The sequence below is a fragment of the Pongo abelii genome, chromosome 3 (genome assembly GCF_028885655.2).
Source record: "Pongo abelii isolate AG06213 chromosome 3, NHGRI_mPonAbe1-v2.0_pri, whole genome shotgun sequence".
NCBI classification, from domain to species: Eukaryota; Metazoa; Chordata; class Mammalia; order Primates; family Hominidae; genus Pongo; species Pongo abelii.
The window spans coordinates 36,778,550-36,800,821 of NC_071988.2; the positions used below are offsets into that span (position 1 = coordinate 36,778,550).

Consider the following 22,272-nt stretch of genomic DNA (forward strand, 5'->3'; position numbering starts at 1 on the left):
ACAATTTACATGTCAGTGAAAACATGGGCACACCTAAAAAATGAAGTGAATCATGGTGTTTTCACCCTGGTGTGCATCAAGAAACCATGGGTTTTTCTTCCATATGTTTTACAAGGGCCCCCTCAGATCTCAATTTGGCATTCCAAGAGATCTGCAAGAAATACAGATTACACGTTGTATGGACACACGGAGGGTTCAGTTTCAGTGTATCAACATGACAGATTACATAATACTGGTAATTTAGGGATACAAATAAAAGCAGCACCTCTAGTTTTATAGAATGCCAGCCCTTACTATTTAATAGATGAGGGGAACTTTGCCAGCTACTTGTGCATATTCAGAGCAACGGTTCGCAAAATGGAGTAGGTACCACTTGCTAAAACACAGATTTCTTCACCATCCCTCCCCAACTATTTCTGAATCAATACGTCTGGGGTGGGGCCCAAGAATTTGCATTTTTACTACGTTCTCTCAGATTATGCCGATGCTATTAGTCCAGGAACTGCACTTTAAAACCCAAGGCAGGCTGGGCGCGTGGTGGCTCAGCTTGCAATCCCAGCACTTTGGGAGGCCGAGGCGGGCGGATTGCTTGAGCTCACGAGTTCAAGACCAGCCTGGGCAAGTTAAGGAGAGCTCACCCCCGACCCTAGTCTCCACAAAAATGATAATAATAATAATACAAAAATTATCCAAGCACGGTAGTATGTGCCTGTAGTCCCAGGCACTCCAGAGGCTGAGGTGGGAGGATCCCTTGATCCCCGGAGGAGGAGGTTGCAGTGAGCTGAAATCGCGCTGCACTCCAGCCTGCGCAACAGCCATACCCTGTCTCAAATAATAAATAAATAAATAAATAAATAAATAAATAAATAAATAAAATGAAACCCAATACAAATACCAAAGCCTTTTTGGACAGATAACCTACTTGATAAATGTATCAATATCCTGTAGACAATTAAGTGTCGACTATAAGTTGGACATGAGTGCCGTTCATTGTGACAAAGGATGTAAAACCACCTATAACTTCCTGCAAAAATCTACCACTTTACAGCGTGCAATCCCAGCACTGCAAAATTAGAAGGATTCAAAAAATGCAGTCTTCAAATTCTCAAAAGCCTGGCAAATATCATGTGAATGGGGCTGGAATCATTAAAGTAGATACATTGAAAACCCAAGGACACTATGTCCATCCTTAGATAATACTCTGTCCAGATGCCTCTCCAATATCCTGTTTTATTCTCTTGCTGGATGAGTTGAAAAGAAGAGAGAAGAGGGTAAGCTAGGTGGCGCAGTTGCTTAACACTTTTTTTTGGCAAGCCCAGCGTTTGCTTTGGAGCACAGGTGAAAAGAATGTCCAGTCCTTAAGCAGAGTCAGTTCTCCACCCGCCTTAGGTATATGGATTGTCAACAGCTACGAATGTGGAACTCAGTAGATTGGATGCAGTGTTGTGGCCAATGTCCTAAGACCTCAGGAAAAGAAAAGGATGGTGGGGGAGTGGGTGAGGAGGGGACGGGGAACCAGGAGTTCATTGAACTCCCACTGGGGCCTTTAGGGTGCAGGCGAGTGTGTGCAACTTCCCTGGTTTTTATCGTGGTGGTGGCGCCCCCGCTGTTTCTAGGTCCACGTAGCTCATACAGGGCTGGCCATGGAGCTCACAGCAGGTCTAGGCGGCGAATGCCAGAAATAAGCAGGAAACTGAAAAATGCAAGTTCGCGGGGTTTGGGAGTACACATCTATTTGCCAGCGGGTGCATTTGTTTTGTGTATCCCCGTACTGCAGTCCCTTGATCATAGGAAGCTCCCTTCTCTCCAGCGCAACATTGGAGTAGGCACCACGGAGTTTCCCGGGATGGCAGGCGGTTGGCGCGGTCGTTTGTGCTCAGAGGCCAACAAGCGCGTGAATTTTCTGCTTCAGTGCGCCCGGGACTGCCGCCCCGGCCCCGGGGATGTCGGACATCGTACTCCAGGGGTTCGAGCCCTAGCCCCGCCGCATCCTCGGGGCGTGCAGGTAAAGGGTTACGCGTGTCGGGAAGGCTCACCCTCAGCCCGGGCCACGTGACGCGCGGACCCAATGACAACGCTGGGGCGGCCGCTGCGAGCTCGGCGGGCTCCAGGCAGCGCGGAGCCGCTAGCGTTTCCCGGCGCGGCCGCCCGAGGCCGGCGAAGCCATGGGCGCCGGGACACCGCCGCCGCCGCCGCCGCCGTCGCCGTCGCCGTCTGGCCCCAGGTAGGGACAATCCCCCGCCCCGCGCGCACAAGGAGGGCTTTAGTTCTGCGGAACCTGGCTTTGGGGCGAGCTTTCCCCCACTTCTCTCCGAGGTGCCTACTTTTAATTTCTTGATTTGCTTTTGCCCTGAAAAAAAAATTAGAGACGCAATTCAAAGTTTGATGACTTCAGGAAAAGTCACGTAATTCAACAAAGGGGCTCTAAAAGGGGCAAAACTCGGGTGGGGGGAGGCGGACTTTTACAGATTCCCAAAACCAAAGACCAAGGCGTTTGTAAAGCTTGGCGTTTAATTGGTTGTGTGAAACATTTTTGCTTTTAAATCCCTAACTAATGAACTTTCAACGGTGCATGCGAACTTGAAAAAGCTGCAAGAGATTTTCCCTTAGATCTGTGCCCTCCTCCCCCATTTTAAGTTATGTTTTTTAATAAAAAGGAAATGGAATGTGACCTCTGCTGTTTCTTTGAAATGCCCTTGGGTCCTGGTATTTGCCCCCCAGGGGTGCTGGCGGCCTGGGCGGTGGGTAGGGGTGGGGGAAGAGGTCAGGGTGCCAGGAGGACTCACGTTGTGAAAAGAGGGTGCCAGGTGCAAACAGTTAAATAGTCACAAACTGTTTGCTAAATATTTAATAATTAGGCAAGCATCTCCCAGGTTGGTTACTTAGATTGCATTGACCTTGGCAGCCCTGATGAGGCGAGATTTTGACAAAGTACTGGTGAAGAATTTTTCCGGTGATAAAAAGCAAGAATCAATGCTTTTTACCCCAGCACGGCAATTGACCTTAAAAACAAAATCAAACTCCCTCTGATGACTTAGTACATTTTATGTTACTTTCCATGGCGGCATAGATACCTGCCCCATGATGGATATTTGCCCTGTGAATTTAGAGGAAGTTTGTGCTTCAGAGGTGGTTCAAATCATTGAAGAATAGGGCGTTTATTTTCTTCCTGTCACTATTTATGCGAAAGAATTACTGATGGTCCTTCTTGCCCTGGTTTGTGGATGTCCTTGGTGGTTGCAATCAAGCAAGCACTTATGAGGAATAATATCTGGAGAAAAGACGAGAAGCATTTGAGAGTTGAATGAGAAAGAAATGGAAAGGGGTTACTGCTTTTAAACATTAAAATAGAGTCTATATTTGCTGCCTACCCCTCCCCCTTCCCCATTTAATCCTTCAAGTTAATACCATTTTAGGAAGGATAAGACAGATGTTAAAGATCATAGACCACCTTACTGGTCCCAGCTGCCAAACACTGTCAGGAGGCAGATAATTGAAACAAGGTACATAATTGAAACAATTTGACGCTCAAAGGTAAAGTTAAGTTCTGGAGTTATTTGTATTTCCCTAAAGTGTGAAGAGTCAGGTAACAGCAAGCTGCCTGGGTCACTGAGCAGAAATGGAACAGATGCTGAGACAGGAAGGGAAGGTGTGGCTTACTTCTCTTCTTGGCCCATTCTGTGTCTATCCTCTGATCCTGCTCCGTGCATTTATTCAGCACGTATGATCTCGGTCCTCAATGGCTCCAGAGATTTAGATAAATAATGATACCTAAAGAGAAATAGGGCCAATCTTTCCTGTGTTTCAAAGAGCTTTTTGGATATCTGGGATTGAAGACAAAAACTTGCATACCAACTCAACGTGTTCCATTATCCTAAACATGGAATGATTCCCTTGACTTCCCACCCAGACCCTTCTCTGAGCCTGGAAATACAACCTGGCTAAGCTCCGGCCAGAATCCATTTGCAGCCCAAGGGCAGAGCGCAGGTAGGGACGGCCCCTTTCCTCCTAGAACAGCCCGCTCTTGGTGCCCGGAAGCCCATTCACTGTGCTTCTTGGAATGGACGCCAGTTTCCAAATAATTGAATACCAGCCTCCCAGTAGCTGGGTTTCCTCTCCCTATACTGTGTTTCACATTCCCCTAGTTACACAATTTTTCTGATAACCCTGAATCTTGGGATCTTTTACAGTCTTGGTTAAATAGTAACTAGTACCTATGTCCTGCTTTTCTTTCTTGGTCATTAGACAGATTTTCCTTTTGGTCATTCTTTTTGGTCATTAGATTACATGCTTACAGAGAGACTTTGTAGGTGTGTAGAAAAGAGTTGAGTTAACGGGGTCATCCTAGGGGAAGCTGACTTGGAGTCTTCACCTATGTGCAGGTCAGATGTAGCCTTTCTCGAGTGCCTGCTCTTAACCACTGAGCCATCCTGTGTCTCTAGCCATCCTGTGTCTCTAGTAGCCTTTCTTACTCTAACTGCTATTTAAGAGAATAAACTGAAAATGAAATCATTCATCTACTTGTACCGTTTTCACCCAAGAATATCATAGTCCCACAGAGGTTAGTTAAAATCTTCAGGACTGTAAGATTATCAAATAATCCTTTCCCAAAACATATGTAAAACACCAAGCCAATGAATATGTGTCCTGAAACAGAAAATTAAAACTCTGACTCAGTGTTGTCAGGCATTGTAGAAAAGATGTTCCTGAGCTGCAATGAATATTAACAAATGACAAAAGGAATATTGTATCTCAAACTTTATCACAAGTGCTGAACTCTGTTCTGTTCGGTGTACAAGTGGTTCTCCAAAATTTAATAAAACTGTGACCTGGCCTTGGAGACATCACATGCGTAGACCCAGAGACACCAGATAGTCGATGAGTTTCTGGGGACACAGTCCTTGTCTTCAGAGATCCTAATATCTTGGGAGAAACCACTGAAGGATCTTAAGCACAGCAGATCTCTACTTTAGAGAATTCATGCAGGCTGCAATGAGAATGAAACAGGAAAGATACAACCAAGACCAAAGGCAGCTGCGGCAAAAATTTAAATTAGAGGAGAGAGAGAAGTGAATTGATTCAAAAGATAGTTAAAGAAGCACTGGTATTTAAGATTTTAACTGTAAGAACCCATTAGTTGACTTGAATCTCTGACGTCAATTTACATGTCATTTCAAAATACATTTTCTCCAGGTAGATAAATGTAAGCCATGTTTCATTGCAATATTCTTCATGTGGATTCTAGTTCCTCTAGAGCTTCTCGTGGTTTTTAATCACAGAAAAAATTTTCTGATAAATAGCCAATTATATTTCACATTTTCAACAACCTAGTGCTTCCTTCTACAGACTTAAATATCTACATCTGAAGGCAAAGCTAAAGTAAACTGTTGCCCTCATATACACATTCTCTGATTTAGCTTAACTCCTTCTGGGAGTAAAAACATTTGATTGTTTAACACTAGTGGAAATGGACAGTAGAACAGCCTTTCTTTTTTATTGTTTTCAGTTGGCCACAACATAGCCTGCTATATGTCACAGAGAGGACTGTATTATATTTGTAAGAGTATTAGTGACATGTGAGAGGCTATACATAATGCCTGTGAACGAACAAAAGTCACCTTGGTTATTGACTCATTGCCACACGCATAGCTTTTTAATACAATGTGTATTTAGATATATTTTAAATTCATTCACTTGATCACTAGTTGTAGAGTAGATGTCCACACACAGGAGTTTTGAAATTTGATTTTGGTGTTGTTTTCCCTCATTTGATAAATGAGTATCATATGTATCTTGGTTATTAATGTGCAATAAATACAAAGATTTGATTCTGTATAGCTGTAAAATAGTATTGCTTTTATTTGGTCAGATTGTCAACAACCTTAGTCCTCCAGAATATGTATTGTAACCTAGAAATGCATAAAAGAAGTCCACCTGCCCTTCAAATTGTTAAGAGTCACATACTTAAGATTCCCACTAGAACTTATTTGGCATTATTTCATTTCTGATTCCTAATGAGCTTGGCTACCTGCGTTCCTGGTCCACAGCAAGGAGATCTACTTTATAGTTTCAATGTACAGTTCTTGTGATAAGTATGAAATGTGGTTACAGCCAAATGCTAGTCAGCAAAGACAATACAGTGAAGGTGGTCTGTGATTAAACCCTAAGTCTACAAGAAAAACATTAAATTGTGTTCAAAACTATCTGTTAGAAAGGAAGAAGTACTGCCTTTTGGTAAAAGGACCCTTGATCGTTTTTAGAGCTGGAAAAGAACCTTAAAAGTTACTTGGTCTAACCACCTTAATTTACAAATGAGGAAACTGAGTCTCAAAGAGGTTAAATGATTTGTCCAAAGTCATACGGCTGCCCATTGGAAAAACTGCTGGGACTGGAATCTCAGAGTCCCAATTCCTGGTTTAGTCATCTTCCTACTTCTGACTAAAAAGCACAAATGTTAGTACTATGAAAAACTCATTCTATATTAAGTATAATATTGTCCAAAACATAGCTACTGTTTATTGAGAAATTACTTATATATTCAGTATCAGTTATCTATTGCCATGTAACAAATCACCCCAAACGTAATGGCTTAAAATAACCACCATTTATTGAGCTTGTGCTTCTGTAGATAAGCAGTTTGGGTGGGCTTGGGTGGGCAAATTACTGTCTTTTCCAGGTTCCTCCATGCATCTGTGGTCACCAAGGCAGCTCTGCCTCTGAGTATTGGCAGACCATCGGCCATGTCATGTGGGGAGCAGCTGAGCCTCACGTCTTTCATGATTTAGCAGCCTAGCCTGGGTTCATCACATGTTGGCCCAACTTGGTTGCAAGAGAGAACGGAAGCAAGGCCCCTTGAGGCCTAGGTTCAAGCTGACACAACTCACTTCTACTCCAGTCTATTTCAAAAGCAACTCAAGAAGCCAGCTCAGATTCAAGGGGTGGAGAAATAGACCCCACTTTTTAATGGGAGGAACTGCAGCGTTACATTAGAAAATGGCATGGATTCAGGGAGGGATGGAGAATCATGGCCTTTTTCACAATTTATAATATACACCTCGTACCTTATGTAACTTGTCTAACTTAATTCTCACAATAGCACTAAAGGTTAAGGCAAAATTCCTATTTTACAGGTGAAGAAAATGAGAACCAGACATGTTAGTCTGGATTAGGCAGGACAGATGGTGAGTGATGAATGCAACACTGGGACTTGGGTGTGTCTGACTCCAAAGCCTGTGCTCAGTACCACGACGGAGCCCTGCCTCCCTACATAATGCTGCAGTGAAGGGTGGTGGTATTACTAAGTATCATACAGCTCAGAGTTTTGTGTGGAAAAAAAAATCAAACTTTAGTAAAACTTTTTCTTGATTTATATGCTAAGAGAAATATCAAACATGATTATGCCCTCAAAGAACATATGGTCTCATTTATATATGGTTGCATGTGCACACATGTTATTTAAGCAATAAAATTCCAAGTAAAGAGAAATAAGACTGGATAATCAGAGACGCTTATTAGAGGATGAAGTGATGAGTTCAGGGGAGCCAAGAGAAAGCCCTATTTGGAATAATATCTGTTAATATCTCAAAAGATCCTCACATCATTTATATAAAATAAGTAATATTCCCATGATACAAGGGAAGTTATTTGCCCTAAGTCACACAGCTAAAACCTAATCAAGATGATGTTTAAACCCATGTCCATGTATCTCAAAAAACTATTCCCTTTCCATTTTTTTCCAATAAGCCAGTAAGCTTTGGTCCTTGAAGTGAGGTCCATGGACCAGCAGCATCATAACTACCTGGGAGCTTGTTGGAAATGCAGAGTCCTGACTTCACCTCCTGTCTACTGAATCAGAACCTGCATTTTAATAGGATCTCCCAGATGATTGCATAACCACAGTAAACGCTGAGCCCTGCACTAAAGGGAGTTTGGAGAAATGACTTGTATTAAGATAGGTGAAAGAGAGTGGAAGAGCTTTCTTTCTTTTTTTTTTTTTTTGCTTGTTTATTTTTTTAATTTAATTTTATTTTAAGTTCCAGGATACATGTGCAGAATGTGCAGGTTTGTTACATAGGTAAACATGTGCCATGGTGGTTTGCTGCACCTGTCAACCCATCACCTAAATATTAAGCCCTGCATGCATTAGCTATTTATCCTCATACTCTCCCTCCCCCTGCCCTCCCTACGGGCCCTGGTGTGTGTTGTTCCCCTCCCTGTGTCCATGTGTTCTCATTGTTCAACTCCCACTTATGAGTGAGAACATGTGGTGTTTGGTTTTCTGCTCCTGTGTTAGTTTGCTGAGGATGATGGCTTCCAGCATTATCCATGTCCCTATAGAAGACATGATCATGCTCCTTTTTTATGGTTGTATAGTATTCTATGGTGTATATGTACCACATTTTCTTTATCCAGTCTGTCACTGATGGGCATTTGGGTTGATTCCATGTCTTTGCTATTGTGAATAGTGCCACAATAAATATACATGTGCATGTATCTTTATAATAGAATTATTTATATTCCTTTGGGTAGGTACCCAATAATGAGATTGCTGGGTTGAATGGTATTTCTGGTTCTAGGTCCTTGAGAAATCGCCACACTGTCTTCCACAATGGTTGAACTAATTTACATTCCCACCACCAGTGTAAAAGCGTTCCTATTTCTCCACAGCCTCACCAGCATCTACTGTTTCTTGACTTTTTAATAATCACCATTCTGACTGGTGTGATGTGGTATCTCATTGTGGTTTTGATTTGCATTTGTCTAATGATCAGTGATGATGAGCTTTTTTTTGTATGTTTGTTGGTCACATAAGTCTCCTCTTTAAAGAAGTGTCTGTTCATGTCCTTTGCCCACTTTTTGATGGAGTTGTTTGGTTTTCTTTCTTGTAAATTTGTTTAAGTTCCTTATAAATTCTGGAAATTAGACCTTTGTCAGGTGGGTAGATTGCAAAAATTTTCCTCCATTCTATAGGTTGCCTGTTCACTCTGATGATAGTTTCTTTTGCTGTGCAGAAGCTCTTTAGTTTAATTAGATCCCATTTGTCAATTTTGGTTTTTGTTGCAATTATTTTTGGCGATTTCATCATAAAATCTTTGCCCATGCCTATGTTCTGAATGGTACTGCCTAGATTCTCTTCTGGGGTTTTTATGGTTTCAGGTTTTACATTTAAGTCTTTAATCCATCTTGAGTTAATTTTTGTATGTGGTTTAAGGAAGGGGTCCAGTTTCAGTTTTCTGCATATGGCTAGCCAGTTTTCCCAGCACCATATATTAAATAGGGAATTCTTTCCCTATTGTTTGTTTTTGTCAGGTTTGTCGAAGATCAGATGGTTGAAGATGTGTGGTCTTATTTCTGAGGTCTGTATATCTGTTTTGGTACCAGTACCATGCTGTTTTGGTTACTGTAGCCTTGTAGTATAGTTTGAAGTCAGGTAGCGTGATGCCTCCACCTTTGTTCTTTCTGCTGAGGATTGTCTTGGCTATGTGGACTCTTTTTTGGTTCCATATTAATTTTAAATTAGCTTTTTTTCTAATTTTGTGAATAATGTCAATCGTAGTTTGATGGGAATAGCATTGAATCTATAAATTACTTTGGGCAGTATGGCTATTTTCAAGATATTGATCCTTCCTATCCATGAGGATGGAATGTTTTTCTGTTTGTTTGTGTCCTCTCTTATTTCCTTAAGCAGTGGTTTGTAGTTCTCCTTGAAGAGGTCCTTTACATGAAGGTGGAGGAGCTTTCTAGGCAGGGAGAACAGTGAAAGCTTGGACCCTGGGCTGGAATCAATGCTACAGGTATGAGAGCAAGTGGAGGGATTGCTGGACTACAGTAGGGGTGCGTTTTTGGCAGTAGAAGGAAGTCATGTGATACTGATGGAATCGCTGTGGAGCCTGATGAAGTCTGCTTGTTAGAAAGGTTAATCGGGCAGTACTGAGGCTGGCCTGGCAGCAGGGACCCTGATTGTTGCTTAGGCTTTGCTGTCATTTAACTGCTGTGAAGAGAGCTCAGACCAAGGTAAAGATGGAGGAAATAGAGGAGAAGGATGCAATCTGGGAGGCATTTCAAAGCACCTTCCATGGGACTCGATGCCAGATCTTCTAAGGGAATAAAGAGAGAATGTGAACATGATTCTGGACTGTCAAGTTCTGAACTGTGCTTCCCAACCTTCAGGCTGGGATGTTATCTTTGCAATTCTTTGCTACTGTAAAAGAAGGATACTTTTTGGTGATTGTGGTTTTGTTGTTTGTTTAAAGGCAGCTTCCCCCATTCCTTTTAATTATAGCAGTTTTTCAGCTTTTGCTAAGAGGTAATTCAAACATTAAAATTCCAAATCTGTATGTCCATGTAAATAGTGGGGAAATTTTTTTGGCAGGCAATTATTTGTAATGAAATAGTTCTTTATGTAGTTCTGTTTATTAGGCCTTCCCAACTACCCTGTGATATCTATGTAGGTAGGATTATGATGATCATTTCATAGTTAAGGACACAGACTTGGAGATGTGATTCAGCCAAAACTTGAACCCAGGCCTGCTGGCTCCAAGCACAATTCTCTATCTGTCCAACTAAAGCACTTTTCAGGTTTTCTATTTGGTCTTTGGAGGAAATTATCAAACCGATCAGTCTTTGGTTTACTTTGGTTTGACTTTTTTCATATACACTGTGCCAAATTCAGAAAGATGCTTCAAAGTTTATATTTGTGATTTGAAGTAATTATTTCATGGAAAATTGAAAATGCCTCATTAAAAACTGATTTCCTCCCCTGCCTGATTTTCTTATTTCATTGAATCCATATGTTGATCCCAATGGCAACAAACCACACTTCAAATTTCAAATGATGTGAGCAATTTTGCCGTCCTTTCCTTTGTTTCTTTGAATGATGAAAAGATTTTGAATTTTTTTTTCAATTCAATTTTTAAGCCTATTTCTTAAGCAACTAAGCTGAGGCTTTAAAAATGTCCATAGATGAAGTCAGGAGATCGAGACCATCCTGGCTAACACAGTGAAACCCCGTCTCTACTAAAAAAATTAGCCGGGCTTGGTGGCGGGTGCCTGTAGTCCCAGCTACTCGGGAGGCTGAGGCAGGGGAATGGCATGAACCCGGACTGCACTCCAGCGTAGACAACAGAGCGAGACTCAGTCTCAAAAAAAAAAAAAAAAAAAAAAAAGTCAGTAGATGACAGAATCATGACCTGGAAGGGGTCTTCAGTGGTCCAAACCCCTCATTTTATGGATAAGAAAACTGAGGCCTAAAGAGAGAAAGGGACCTCTTCAAGGATCTCCCATAAGTTGAAGGTTGTTTTAGGGCTGGGACCCATGTCTCTAACCTTCCTGTCCTGTGCTTTTTCACTCAACCACGTCAGAGCTGTTCCTTTCCCTGTGGCAGCGTCTCCCAGCCACTGGTGAGCAGTGTGGGGAAGTTGTAAGAGTTCAGATTTTAAAGCCGCCATTACCTGGGTTTGGATCCTGGTTTGCTGGCTCCCTGGCATGTGACAAACACATTTAATGCTATAGTCATTTCCAAAGAGACTCATAAAACAGAGTTAATTGGCTAGACCTTCAAGATTGGAGTTACAATTTATCTGCATTCTCTTTTAAACTTGACGAGACAAGTTTTATGATGCTCACCAGGATTTGGTTTTGGCAAAGGAAGCCAAGTATTCTAGGGGTAGACATAGTAAAAACGGCAGAGATCCACTGCAGCCCAGGCAGAGGCCCCACCAAGCCTGATCCCCCTGCTGTAAAATGAGTTCAGGCACTACTGTTGATGCCATGCTTTCTCTGTTGGAAGATAAAACACAAGTATTTCCTGGTGCTGCAGCACAGGGCTAAATTTTGGCTCTGGGGAGGTGAGCCTGAAAACAAAGGCAGATAGAGAAGTCACAGCTCACTAGTGAGGGAGCTAGAGAGTTGTTTTCTTAATACCCTCTGCCTTTGAATCTGCCTAGATTCAAAGATTTAATGGGGCAAAAGGAGTGTTACTTTATATAACTAAAAAAAAAAAAAAAAAAAAAAAAAAAAAAAAAAAAAAAAACTAAAATAGCTTTAGAGAATAAAATTACTGAAACTGCAACCCTTGACAGGCAATTGCCCTTTAAGAGTTAACTAGACAAACAAGCAAAACAAGCTAACAAACACAAACTCAAGAATCCACGGCTGGAGCACATCGCAGGTCCCCTAATGGCAGGTATGACTAGGAGAGGCACAAGTACACCCACGCCCATAAGTCAGAAATTATGAGATTCATCCTCCCAAACACAGATGACAGCATCATATGCACATTTGTTTGCATTAAATCAGTACTCACCTCTGCAGGTGCTTACCCTCTATTCAGTTTAAGTGAGCCCTTTGGAAAGAAACTGGGTGTGGGGGTTGTATTTTCTTCCATCACTAAGCCATTTGGTCCACTGTACTTCTTGTGTAAGTCTCAAAAGAGGAGAAGCTGTGGCCCACTTGGAGTCAGGCCTGGCTGCCCCAGAAGAGACTGTAATGAGAACTGGACTCATCAGGTTTGAATTTTGGCTCTGCCATTTGTTGTGGGACCTCAGGAATACTTAATCTTCCTGGATTTCAGTTTTCTCATCTGTAAAACTGGGACGCTAACTACTTCCTCTAATGTGTCTACCTAGCACAGCCCGCCCTTAGTAAATGTTTAAATAATCTGAGTCTCAGCCTCTGTGGCCTCCCATTTTCTCAAATGTAAAATACATCTGGACTAGAGCAGGATGGGAGGTACAGGATGGAAAGAAAGAATGAGGGAGGGGCTCAAACTACACACACCTTCTCCCAGCTCCCCTCATCTTGACCTTATATAAAAGCCACACGAAATAGCAGGAAACTTTCAAGCTTAAACTCTTGGGATTTCCCCTGAATTTCTAACTAGAGATGTGAATTTCCTCATTATGAAATTGTCTACTTAAATATCTGTCCAGGGATAGTTTTAAATATTTCTAAATATAATTATACCCCAAGCATGTAAAGAACTTGTTAGGGTAAAACGTATAATCGATTCCATGTTTGTATTAGTGTGAGGCAGAGAGGATGCCAAGGACTGAGTTTGAGGAAAGGAAGCAACAGTGGAGTTCACAGAGAAAGCAGAACTTATTTACATGCTGAATGATCATGGTATAAGTAGGGAGACTAAAGAAAACTGTAAAATATGGAGAAATTAAAGCTCAAGAATGTGACCTTTTCTTGATTCTCAGTTCCATGAAGAGTTTTCAGAATAACAAAGGTGGCATTTATAGCATTTAAAACAGAGGGCCGTGACCTCACTTTTCATATTTAGTGTATTCTCCATTCTTCATTTTGTGAATTGGAGTTTTGAAAAAATAGTATTGTATAATGTTCTTATACTGGAGGGCCCATTCCAATTAGTGAACCTAGTGCCACAAAAAGCTTTTTTTTTTCTACCAATGTGTAGAATAAAACCTAAATGCCCTTTTATTGAACAAGTATCTGTGGAGGTCAAGCACTGTGCCAGGTGGTGAGGATACAAAGGTGAACAAAATGGACCTGGACACAATCTTGGTGGGAGACAGGTATCGATGCAATAACCATACTGATGTGGATGGCTTCCCTGAGGAAGGGATGTCCAGCTGGGATCCACAGGCTGAGTGGACTCTCACTTGGCAAAGGGAGCCCCAGAGAGGGGAGGGTGAAGGGCATGCTGATATGGCTCGGGGGATGGTGTTCTGAGAAATGTCTTGAGCACGAGGAGTATCAAGAGAGGTAGACAGTAGCTTCATCCTGTAGGCCTTGCAGGCCACATGCTAAAAACCAACCTCAGCTAACCTGATCCTTCATATCTACCAGGTCCCTCTCAGTGGATTTTAAAACCTCCAGAATTTGGAGATGTGTGAGGATAAAGGAACCATCCTCACAGCCTCAACACTTGGTCTCAGGTTCGATTCACCCTCACAATCCAAGTTTGATTAGTAAGCAGGAATAAAAACAATCGTACATCCTGTCCTGTAAGCTTGGTGAAGCCCCTCCTTCTGTTCTTTTCGTTTCTCCAACTGTATCTTCATGGAAAGTTCATGAAAGACAAATGTGACACTCTTCTAGAAGAAGAGTTGAGGTCACCTAAGAGCTTAATTTAAGCAACAAGAATCCTTTGAACCAGCCACTGAATGAGCCATTTCTCAGAAACAAGCACTAGGAACATTAGGAAGGGTAAAAGATACTGAATTGCTGTAATCTACATTGTTGATGCAAGAGTGGGAGTGCCTCTCACTACACTATTCCTAGCCAGTCCACACTCATACAAAACTGATTTCACCAAGGAAAAGTAACTTCTAACATCCATTTTGCAAACTCATAAAGTCCTTTGTGTTGAGTGGAAATAATGAGGCTAGCGTACCTGTACAAGCCATCTCTGCCTTCTGATTATATTTCATTTCTGAAATATTATATTTATATTTTGAAATATATCTGAAATACTAATGAAATATAATATAAATGAAATATAATATCTGAAATATATTTCATTTCTGGATATATATTCCTGCTGGGGCAACTCACTTAATCTACATCCTAAAGCACAGATTAAAAACACACTCAAAAATTCCAAACTGTCTACACTGACATACCATAAATTAGCAAATTGCAGACAGTACAGCCTTATAATTGGTGGTCTTTATTTTAAGAACAGTGAGAAGCTATTGAAGGTTTTAAACTGAGAAGTAATAAGATTTGCATCCCTGGCTGCTGTGTAGGAAGAAGGCAAGACTGGGAGAGAAGAGATCAATTAAGGGACTATTGCAGAGGAAGATGTTGATTCTCCTCTTGAATAAAGTAGAGGCAATTATAGAGTGAAAAGTGGATGGGTTCCTAGGATAGTCAATAAGACCACCAGTACCTGGTAATGGATAGGAAATGGGAAGAGAGGGAAGAGGTGTCAAGATTGAATATTAGGACTTGGGTATACAAGTTTTCTTGCAGTATTGTTTGTGATGAAAAAAATCCATATATCATCAACATGTACAATATGTAGGCCGAGCACACTGGCTTATACCTGTAATCCCAGCACTTTGGGAGGCCAAGGTGGGCAGATCACCTGAGTTCAGAAGTTCAAGACCAGCCTGATCAACATGGTGAAACCCCATCTCTACTAAAAATACAAAAATTAGCTGAGCATGGTGGTGGGCACCTGTAATCCCAGCTACTTGGGAGGCTGAGGCAGGAGAATTGCTTGAACCCAGGAGGCAGAGGTTGCAGTGAGCCAAGATCATGCCATTGCACTCCAGCCTGGGTGACACAGTGAGACTCCATCTCAAAAAAAGAAGTACAATATGTAGATACAGTGCAGTACTCTGCACTGATTTAAAAATGAGATGTATGTATAATGACATGACAGAAATATTCAGGATATAGTCTTAAGTTTTTAAAAACTTGTTGAAGAAAAATGCACTTAGTGTTTCATTTTAATAAAATAGGAATGATTATAATTAGCTCTTAACAGAAAATAGCTGGAAGAATAAATTTTAAACAAATAACAGTGAAGATTATAGGGGCATTTACAAACTATATTTGACATTTCTGTATTCTGGAGTTTTTGCAACTCTCATGTTTACTTTTGTAGTCAGGGAAAGCAGACTTTGCAGAAGAGCAAACCGCCCTTCTTCTATCATGGAATCTTGTGATCCTCTGTCCTAAAATGATTGCTCCCTCTTCCGAATATCTTCTAGACTGTTAGAGCCAAAAAGGGCTTTAGAGATCATTTAGTTCTATGTCTTCATTTCACACATGAGGAAACTGAGGTCTAGAAAGACTAATGGGGTGGCCAAAGTCACATAACCCTAAATTAAGAGCAAGACCAAGACTAGAACCCAGGGATATACTGGCTTGTGGTCTAGAATTCTTTCTCCTACAAGCAAAGTCTCCTCTAGCACTTACTGTATCTGTGAATAATTTGGCTTTACTTGGAAGGCCTCATAAATAAATATGTCTTTCTCCTCCAGTAAATTTGTGCTTGAACTCAGAGTCAGTGTCCAGTATCACGTTCATGCATTGTGAAGCACGCAGTACAACAATTGACAGGCTTCAATTAGATTTCAGATCTGAGGCAACACTAAAATTCAGGGAAAAGAAAGACTCCCATTTGTGGTTTGTACTTACACAGCACTCTCAGGAGCTTGCTCATGTTCTCTCTCTGTCTTTCACACATACAGTAGGAATAAGTTAGTTGCCTAATTGGTTATGCTAGGGAAATGGACTTTGGGTTCAGGGCGTGTCAGTAGGTACCTTCCCACTTGCAACAAAATACCAATATCCTGAACTTCCGGAAGGAAATGGCGTGGCTGTTCAACTTTAATTTGTTGATAATGTCAGTAATTTCCCACAACTATATTCAACACTTTCTCATCCTACAATTCTCATAGGTCCTTTTCACAGAGTGTGTCTCAGGGACTGTTTCATATCTCACAGAGACACAGCCAACCCTGGCCTGACTATGGGCGTGGAGCAGTGTTTCACATTGTCAACCCCTCATGTTTTGGGGTTCAGCCAGATGGAGGCTTTTGAATCACTCTTCAGTGATGTAAACCTCCTCCTTTGACTGAAATGAGAAATGATGGCTACTTTGTCCCTTGCCTTGTAGCTCCCCAGGGGCAATTAGGGAGTTGCCCCAGCCTGCAAAGGGCTGTGTTAGGATCTCTCACCTCTGGTGCCTCGTCCTTTTCTTCTCCTCCCCTGAAGCTAATCATGACACTTTTGTCTCTACTGAGCTCCACTTGGCATCTGGTGTTCATCATCTAAATAAGCTGCTATCTCTAGGAAACTATTCTGCTCTCTGCCTCCCATTTTGCAAATTTGGTGTGTTTGTTTCCAGTGTTTTATTAATTTATTTCAACTGAACATTTTCCATATCCTAAACATTTCCATTATTTACGTTACCATCTGCTTGATGTTTTAGACTCTGTATACCCACACACACACATATGTTTGTGTAAGATTCAGTTCTAAAGTCTTTCAAACCAGTTTTCTTTTCCTATAGTTAATTCTGTGTGGGTTCACAATGCCTTAAATATTTAAGTATCCATGTAATGCATTTATACTTTTTATCTTAAAATTCGAAAAAAAGTTAAGCCTCATAACTGTGATATTCCTTTAAATTGTATTAAACTAGGATTTTGATATACAGTCATGTACCTCATAACAACGTTTGGGTCATATACCTCTTATACAATGTTTGTCCCTTAAGATTATAATACCATATTTTTACTGTACATTTACTATGTTTAGATATGTTTACAATTGCCTACAGTATTCAGTAGTATAGTCACATACGGTACAGATTTGTAGCCTAGGAGCAACAGGTTGTACCATCTAGCCTAGCTGTGTAGTAGGCTCTACCATCTAGGTTTGTATAAGTACACTCTGATGTTTGCACAACAACAAAATCACCTAGCGACACATTTCTCGGAACATATTCCCATTATTAAGCGATGAATGACTAAATGATATAGGGAGAAATTTAAAGCACTAATTATTTTCTCCTCAGTCAGCTATAAGTCTGCCTTTCAGTAAGCTTACATTGTTCTTTTCGCAAATGCAGAAATTTATTCCTCAATAAGCTTCTTGAATACCAACTTCACATAGAGACTGTGTAGTAGTCAAGGAGACAAAGCATGGAAGAGCAGCCAGTAGACCCTCATTGCAAGTAGAACAGGAAGGAATGTGACTGAACCACACCCCAGTGGATCTTAGAATCAGAAAATTACAAGATGACATGTAGAAAATTCCAAGATGACAAGATTGTTGTGCCCTGGAGGGTTATTAAAAGAGTTGGTATTATCTCTGTATAACCCAGACCTGGACTGTATATGTGCACCCTCAGAAGTACCTGGAAAATTTTATGTTTCTCATTTCGTTCAGCTATGCCCAGACCAAGCAATAATCTATCGGACTTATATTATTCTTGGTATGACATATAGTTACTGAATTTTCTAGTAAAATGCAAAATATGTTGGATAGACAACAGGGTGAGCTATTTGAGTCAGTTTGCCCTGAAACTCAAAGGTTGATGTTCTCCATAACTTGAACCTTCCATATCTGCACATAGACCCATTATCTGCTTTGCTACAAGAACACTGATCATATTCTCTTCCAAATGGATAAGGCAAAGCATTTTTATGCCAATACTATGACACTTTGGGAGATACAGTTTGTATGCATAAACATTGGGACATTTTGATATTCACTGATTCAGTGATAAATTATTATTCACTCAACAAATATGTATTGAACATCTCCCAAATTAAAACTGCCGTGAAAGAGTTAGAACGTAGCATCTGTAGATATAATTAAGAGCTACTACCAGGGAACTTGTTTATGTTTCTTAATATCTACAACCAACAAATTAGTACTTTCAAGCCATTTGTTTTTTGATTCATAAAGTTTTGAGAGTAAAGAAATGTAACAAAAAAATCAATTACCTCACAATCAACTGAGACTGTTTTCCTGCTAGAAATTCCCAGTTGGGACTGATTAAGAAATGTGTGTTTCTGATAAAGGTACAGGTGGAGCCAAAGGATAAAAGGGTGCTGTGTCTTTAAATTTGAAGATATTTTATAATTGTCCTTGAAGTTTCTATTTTCATTTGTTTGCTTTGGGTGGGACATGGAAAAATATTTGCCTACTGTATGGTACTAATCTTCATGCATGTGTTTGCAAATTACCTTCCCTGTGAAAAGGGTGTAGGCATTTCATTGGTGATAGCTTTTCTTATTAAATACTTGAAAATGCATGAATTTTCTGCACGAAAAATTGGTGAGTTCATTTTATATCTGAAAGTCAGGTTTAAGAGAAGATGTCTCAGAAGCTTCAAAAGTGTGAAACTTTAGGAATTAAACATTGGGTTCTCTAGTTATAAATTATCACAGGAGCTACCTTAGTTATATGCTTAGTATTTTCATTGTCAGCCAGTTATTTTCAAAGTTTTGGTGAACGCTAATATTTATTCTAAATTACATTGTTTGAAGAATCCTATTTTGCTTACCTAAGAAGTTTTTTTTTAAGATGTAGAAAAGATCTTTAAATTATTTTGAGTGGCTATGTGTGGTTTTCTTCCATAAATTAAAACTTCAATAGTTCAGAAATTATTATTCACTCAACAAATATGTATTGAACATCTCCCATATACTAGGAAGAAAGTATGTCAGCCTTCCTGAAAGCCCACAGCATATTTTTCACAGAGAACTTTAATTTGCAAATACAATTATTGAATTCTATACTCCCACACCATGTACCTGATGTTTTTAAAAGAAAAACATTAACTAAATTTCGCAGTTTATTTGAGCAAAGAACCATTCATGAATTGGGTAGCACTCAGAACCAAAAGAGATTCCAAGTTCTCCACAGTGAGCAGTGAGCTTACATTGGCTAAACTTGGAAGTAAAATACAGAAATAACTTGATTGGTTACAGCTAGGTATTTGCCATAGTTGAGTATGGTCTGGTCAGTTGGCTGCATGTGATTGGCTGAAACCCAGCTATTTGTTACAAAAAATATTCTCCTAAGTTAAGTTTTCGTTTGTTTATATACTAAATTAGCTTACAGTTTGTTATACAGGAATTCAAAGCACAGAGACAGCCTCAGCCTTTTGACTCCCTGCTTATTTTGCTTTAACAGTATGTAAATGTATTCTAGAATGAATATAATTTAACACATAAATGTGATTTTATTGAGCACTAACTACAAGCTAGGCATTATACTCTGGGATGGTCAGGATACAGAAGTGAACAGAATCCCTGTAATATCTACTGGGAAAGAAGAACATTAAATAATCGTTAAATAAAAATAGAATTTAAATTGTAGAACAACAAAGGAAAGATCAAAGAGGTATATAATATCCTTAAATGGGATCCTGTTTAAATGATTTAAATGGGAGAGGGGAGGGAAGGGAGAAGGCAAGGAAGGCTTTTCAGAGAAAGTGAAGTGCTGAAAGTAGAAGAATGAAGAAAAGTTGGCCGGGGAAAAGGTGGAGAAAATTGACTATATATAATTTTAAAAAATAAAGGGAGACTTCGTTCTGGGGGCAAGAAACCTGGTTTCTAGCTTAAGAGATGCTAGAAACTGCCCTTGAGCCTGTCTTAACCTCTGGCCTCATTTTCTTTAAGTGAGAAATCTGAGTTGGATAGAAGGATCTAGGATTTCTTCTCTTATTTGATCTGTGATTAATATGAATGGCTACCTTATGGGGAAGCTCTCCAGTGGCTACCTCTGGGCTGGTTCCTGGAGCTGTCATCATGTTAGTCCACATTCTTTCGGTTCCTGGAAATGGGGAAGCTGCATACTGCATGTGCCCCTGGCAGGCATTGGCTAGGACTTGCGACATTCATGCAGTTAGGCTTGAGCGACTTCAGCCTCCTGCCCCACCCATGTCCACAAATTTATCTACATCTGCATCAATCCTTTCCTCATTCTCTCCATTCTCAGAGGATAAGGTGTTCCTTTTCCTGTTCAAGGCCAACTTTTTCATGTGGACTTAACTTTTATCTTCCATCCTCTGGGGTATTTCTTCACCAATTAATTCTGTCTTTGTCCTGAATCTATCAACTCTAACCAAATAAAAGTGGGGGTAAGGGGTGTTGAAAAAATTTATTTCTTACAAGATAAATATGTCTTCCTTTGAGCCTGTTGGCTACTGCCCCATCTCTGTTTCCCTTATTTAAAAATAAAATAATATAAAATAAAATGTCCTAAAGAGTTCTTGAGTAATTGCTGCCTTTAACTGCAATTCTCAGTTCCTTACTTCCAGTTCACTCGACATATTGCTATTTGGTTTTAGTCCACATCGTGATGTGAAAACATCACTGATCAATTCTAATGGTCATATTTCACCCCTTTAACTTAAAAACCTTCTTGCTACATTTCGAGCTATTGATCTTGAGGATGTTTTCCTTTTTGAAATTCTCCCTTTCCTTTGATGCTTTTATGCTATTACATTTCTTACTCCTGATTCTTCTACTTCTATGACCCGTCCCTATTTTTCTATCATCTATTATCAAGTTTGACTCTGAGGTTTTCATGATGCAGAATCCAGTTGTATGTTCTATACTATCTATGAGTTATGTCTGCAAGGAAGAGTGTGCAAAGAATTCTGAGTAGGATTAAATGGTAACCAGATTCATTGATTCAGGTCAACTGGCAAGGTAATCTGTGGAAGGTTACAGAATCAAAGATGACTTGAGAATTAGATAACAAGTAATTTAAATCTTGGGGACTTAGATGAGAAGACTGAACCCTTTGTAAGGTATAGAGTCTCCGTTAAAGCAAGTATACATAGGGAAAATTAGATCCTAAATCCCAGGCTAACTTGCTAGTGAAAATGCACTAAGAAGGTAACCCCAAATTTTGGGGGAAAGCAAAATTATTTCCTTATAATATAGTGCTCTAACCATGGGAAAACTTAAAATTTAAGCGTAAATATGATGGACTAAATAAAATCAAAATATTTATACTTTTAGATAAGTTTGGGGAAAAGTCTTTAATATTTTAGATATTCATTATGTTTAAGATAATGTGTTAATATGATTAGCCTTGTGATTTCTAATCTAAAATATGTCATTGGATGATTGATTTAGACTTTGTATTTTTAAGTTAAAAATGTTAAGATAATTTTGCTGTATTTAATGCTATATTGAAATGTTTAATGTCTATTACTTTAACCAAGTTAAAAGATCACTCTTCAGAAGATTGACAGAGTTTAGAAAATTTTAAATAGAATATAAGATTTATAGTTGATCTCAATTCAAGAAAAATACATTTTTAGATTTGTTATTCTAATATTAATTTAAAAAACCGAAGTACCTGCAGATAATATTTTTGAGGGTTGTAGGGGACACCCAGAAAATCTCCTTGCTATCTCCCATTCCCAAGCAGTAGCGTGTCCCTGGTCTTTCTTCTTACCCCACAGTTCTTCCCAGTCTTCTAGGCTCCCTGACCAACCTCTGGCAGTGCCAGAATATATGCACCACTCATAGCTCACACATACATGATACCCAAATGCCTTTCTCCAGCCCTGTCCCCCTACACAGCTACAGATCCATTAAAAACTACTTCCTGTAGGGCAGATCTGTTTGCATATCCCCAGACCCCATCCAACTCAACTCACCTGAAATGCAGTCTATCGGTGCTCCACCTTCAAGCCCACTGATGTGCTCTCCTTTCTGCTATTATCTCAGCTGATGACATCATCAAGTGCTCTTTCCTCGTTAGGGCAAAGACTGGCTTGGACATTGCTATGGTTTGAATGTGTCTCCCAAAGTTCAC

The 22,272-nt window shown here is 40.1% G+C and overlaps 1 protein-coding gene across 3 annotated transcripts in view; it reads left to right on the top strand.

Annotated features, from left to right (window-relative positions):
* Positions 1-1,918: 1,918 nt before the first annotated feature.
* The window catches only part of C3H4orf19 (chromosome 3 C4orf19 homolog), a 140,324-nt gene continuing 119,970 nt past the window's right edge, over positions 1,919-22,272 (top strand). The window contains exon 1 of one of the 3 annotated variants that reach the window (XM_054553817.2): positions 1,919-2,224. In XM_054553817.2, the coding sequence (XP_054409792.2) occupies positions 2,069-2,224 (156 nt within the window). In that variant the 5' untranslated portion in view covers positions 1,919-2,068. The remainder of the gene's footprint in view (positions 2,225-22,272) is intronic. The other 2 variants (XM_054553818.2, XM_024246266.3) reach the window with 2 other exon arrangements.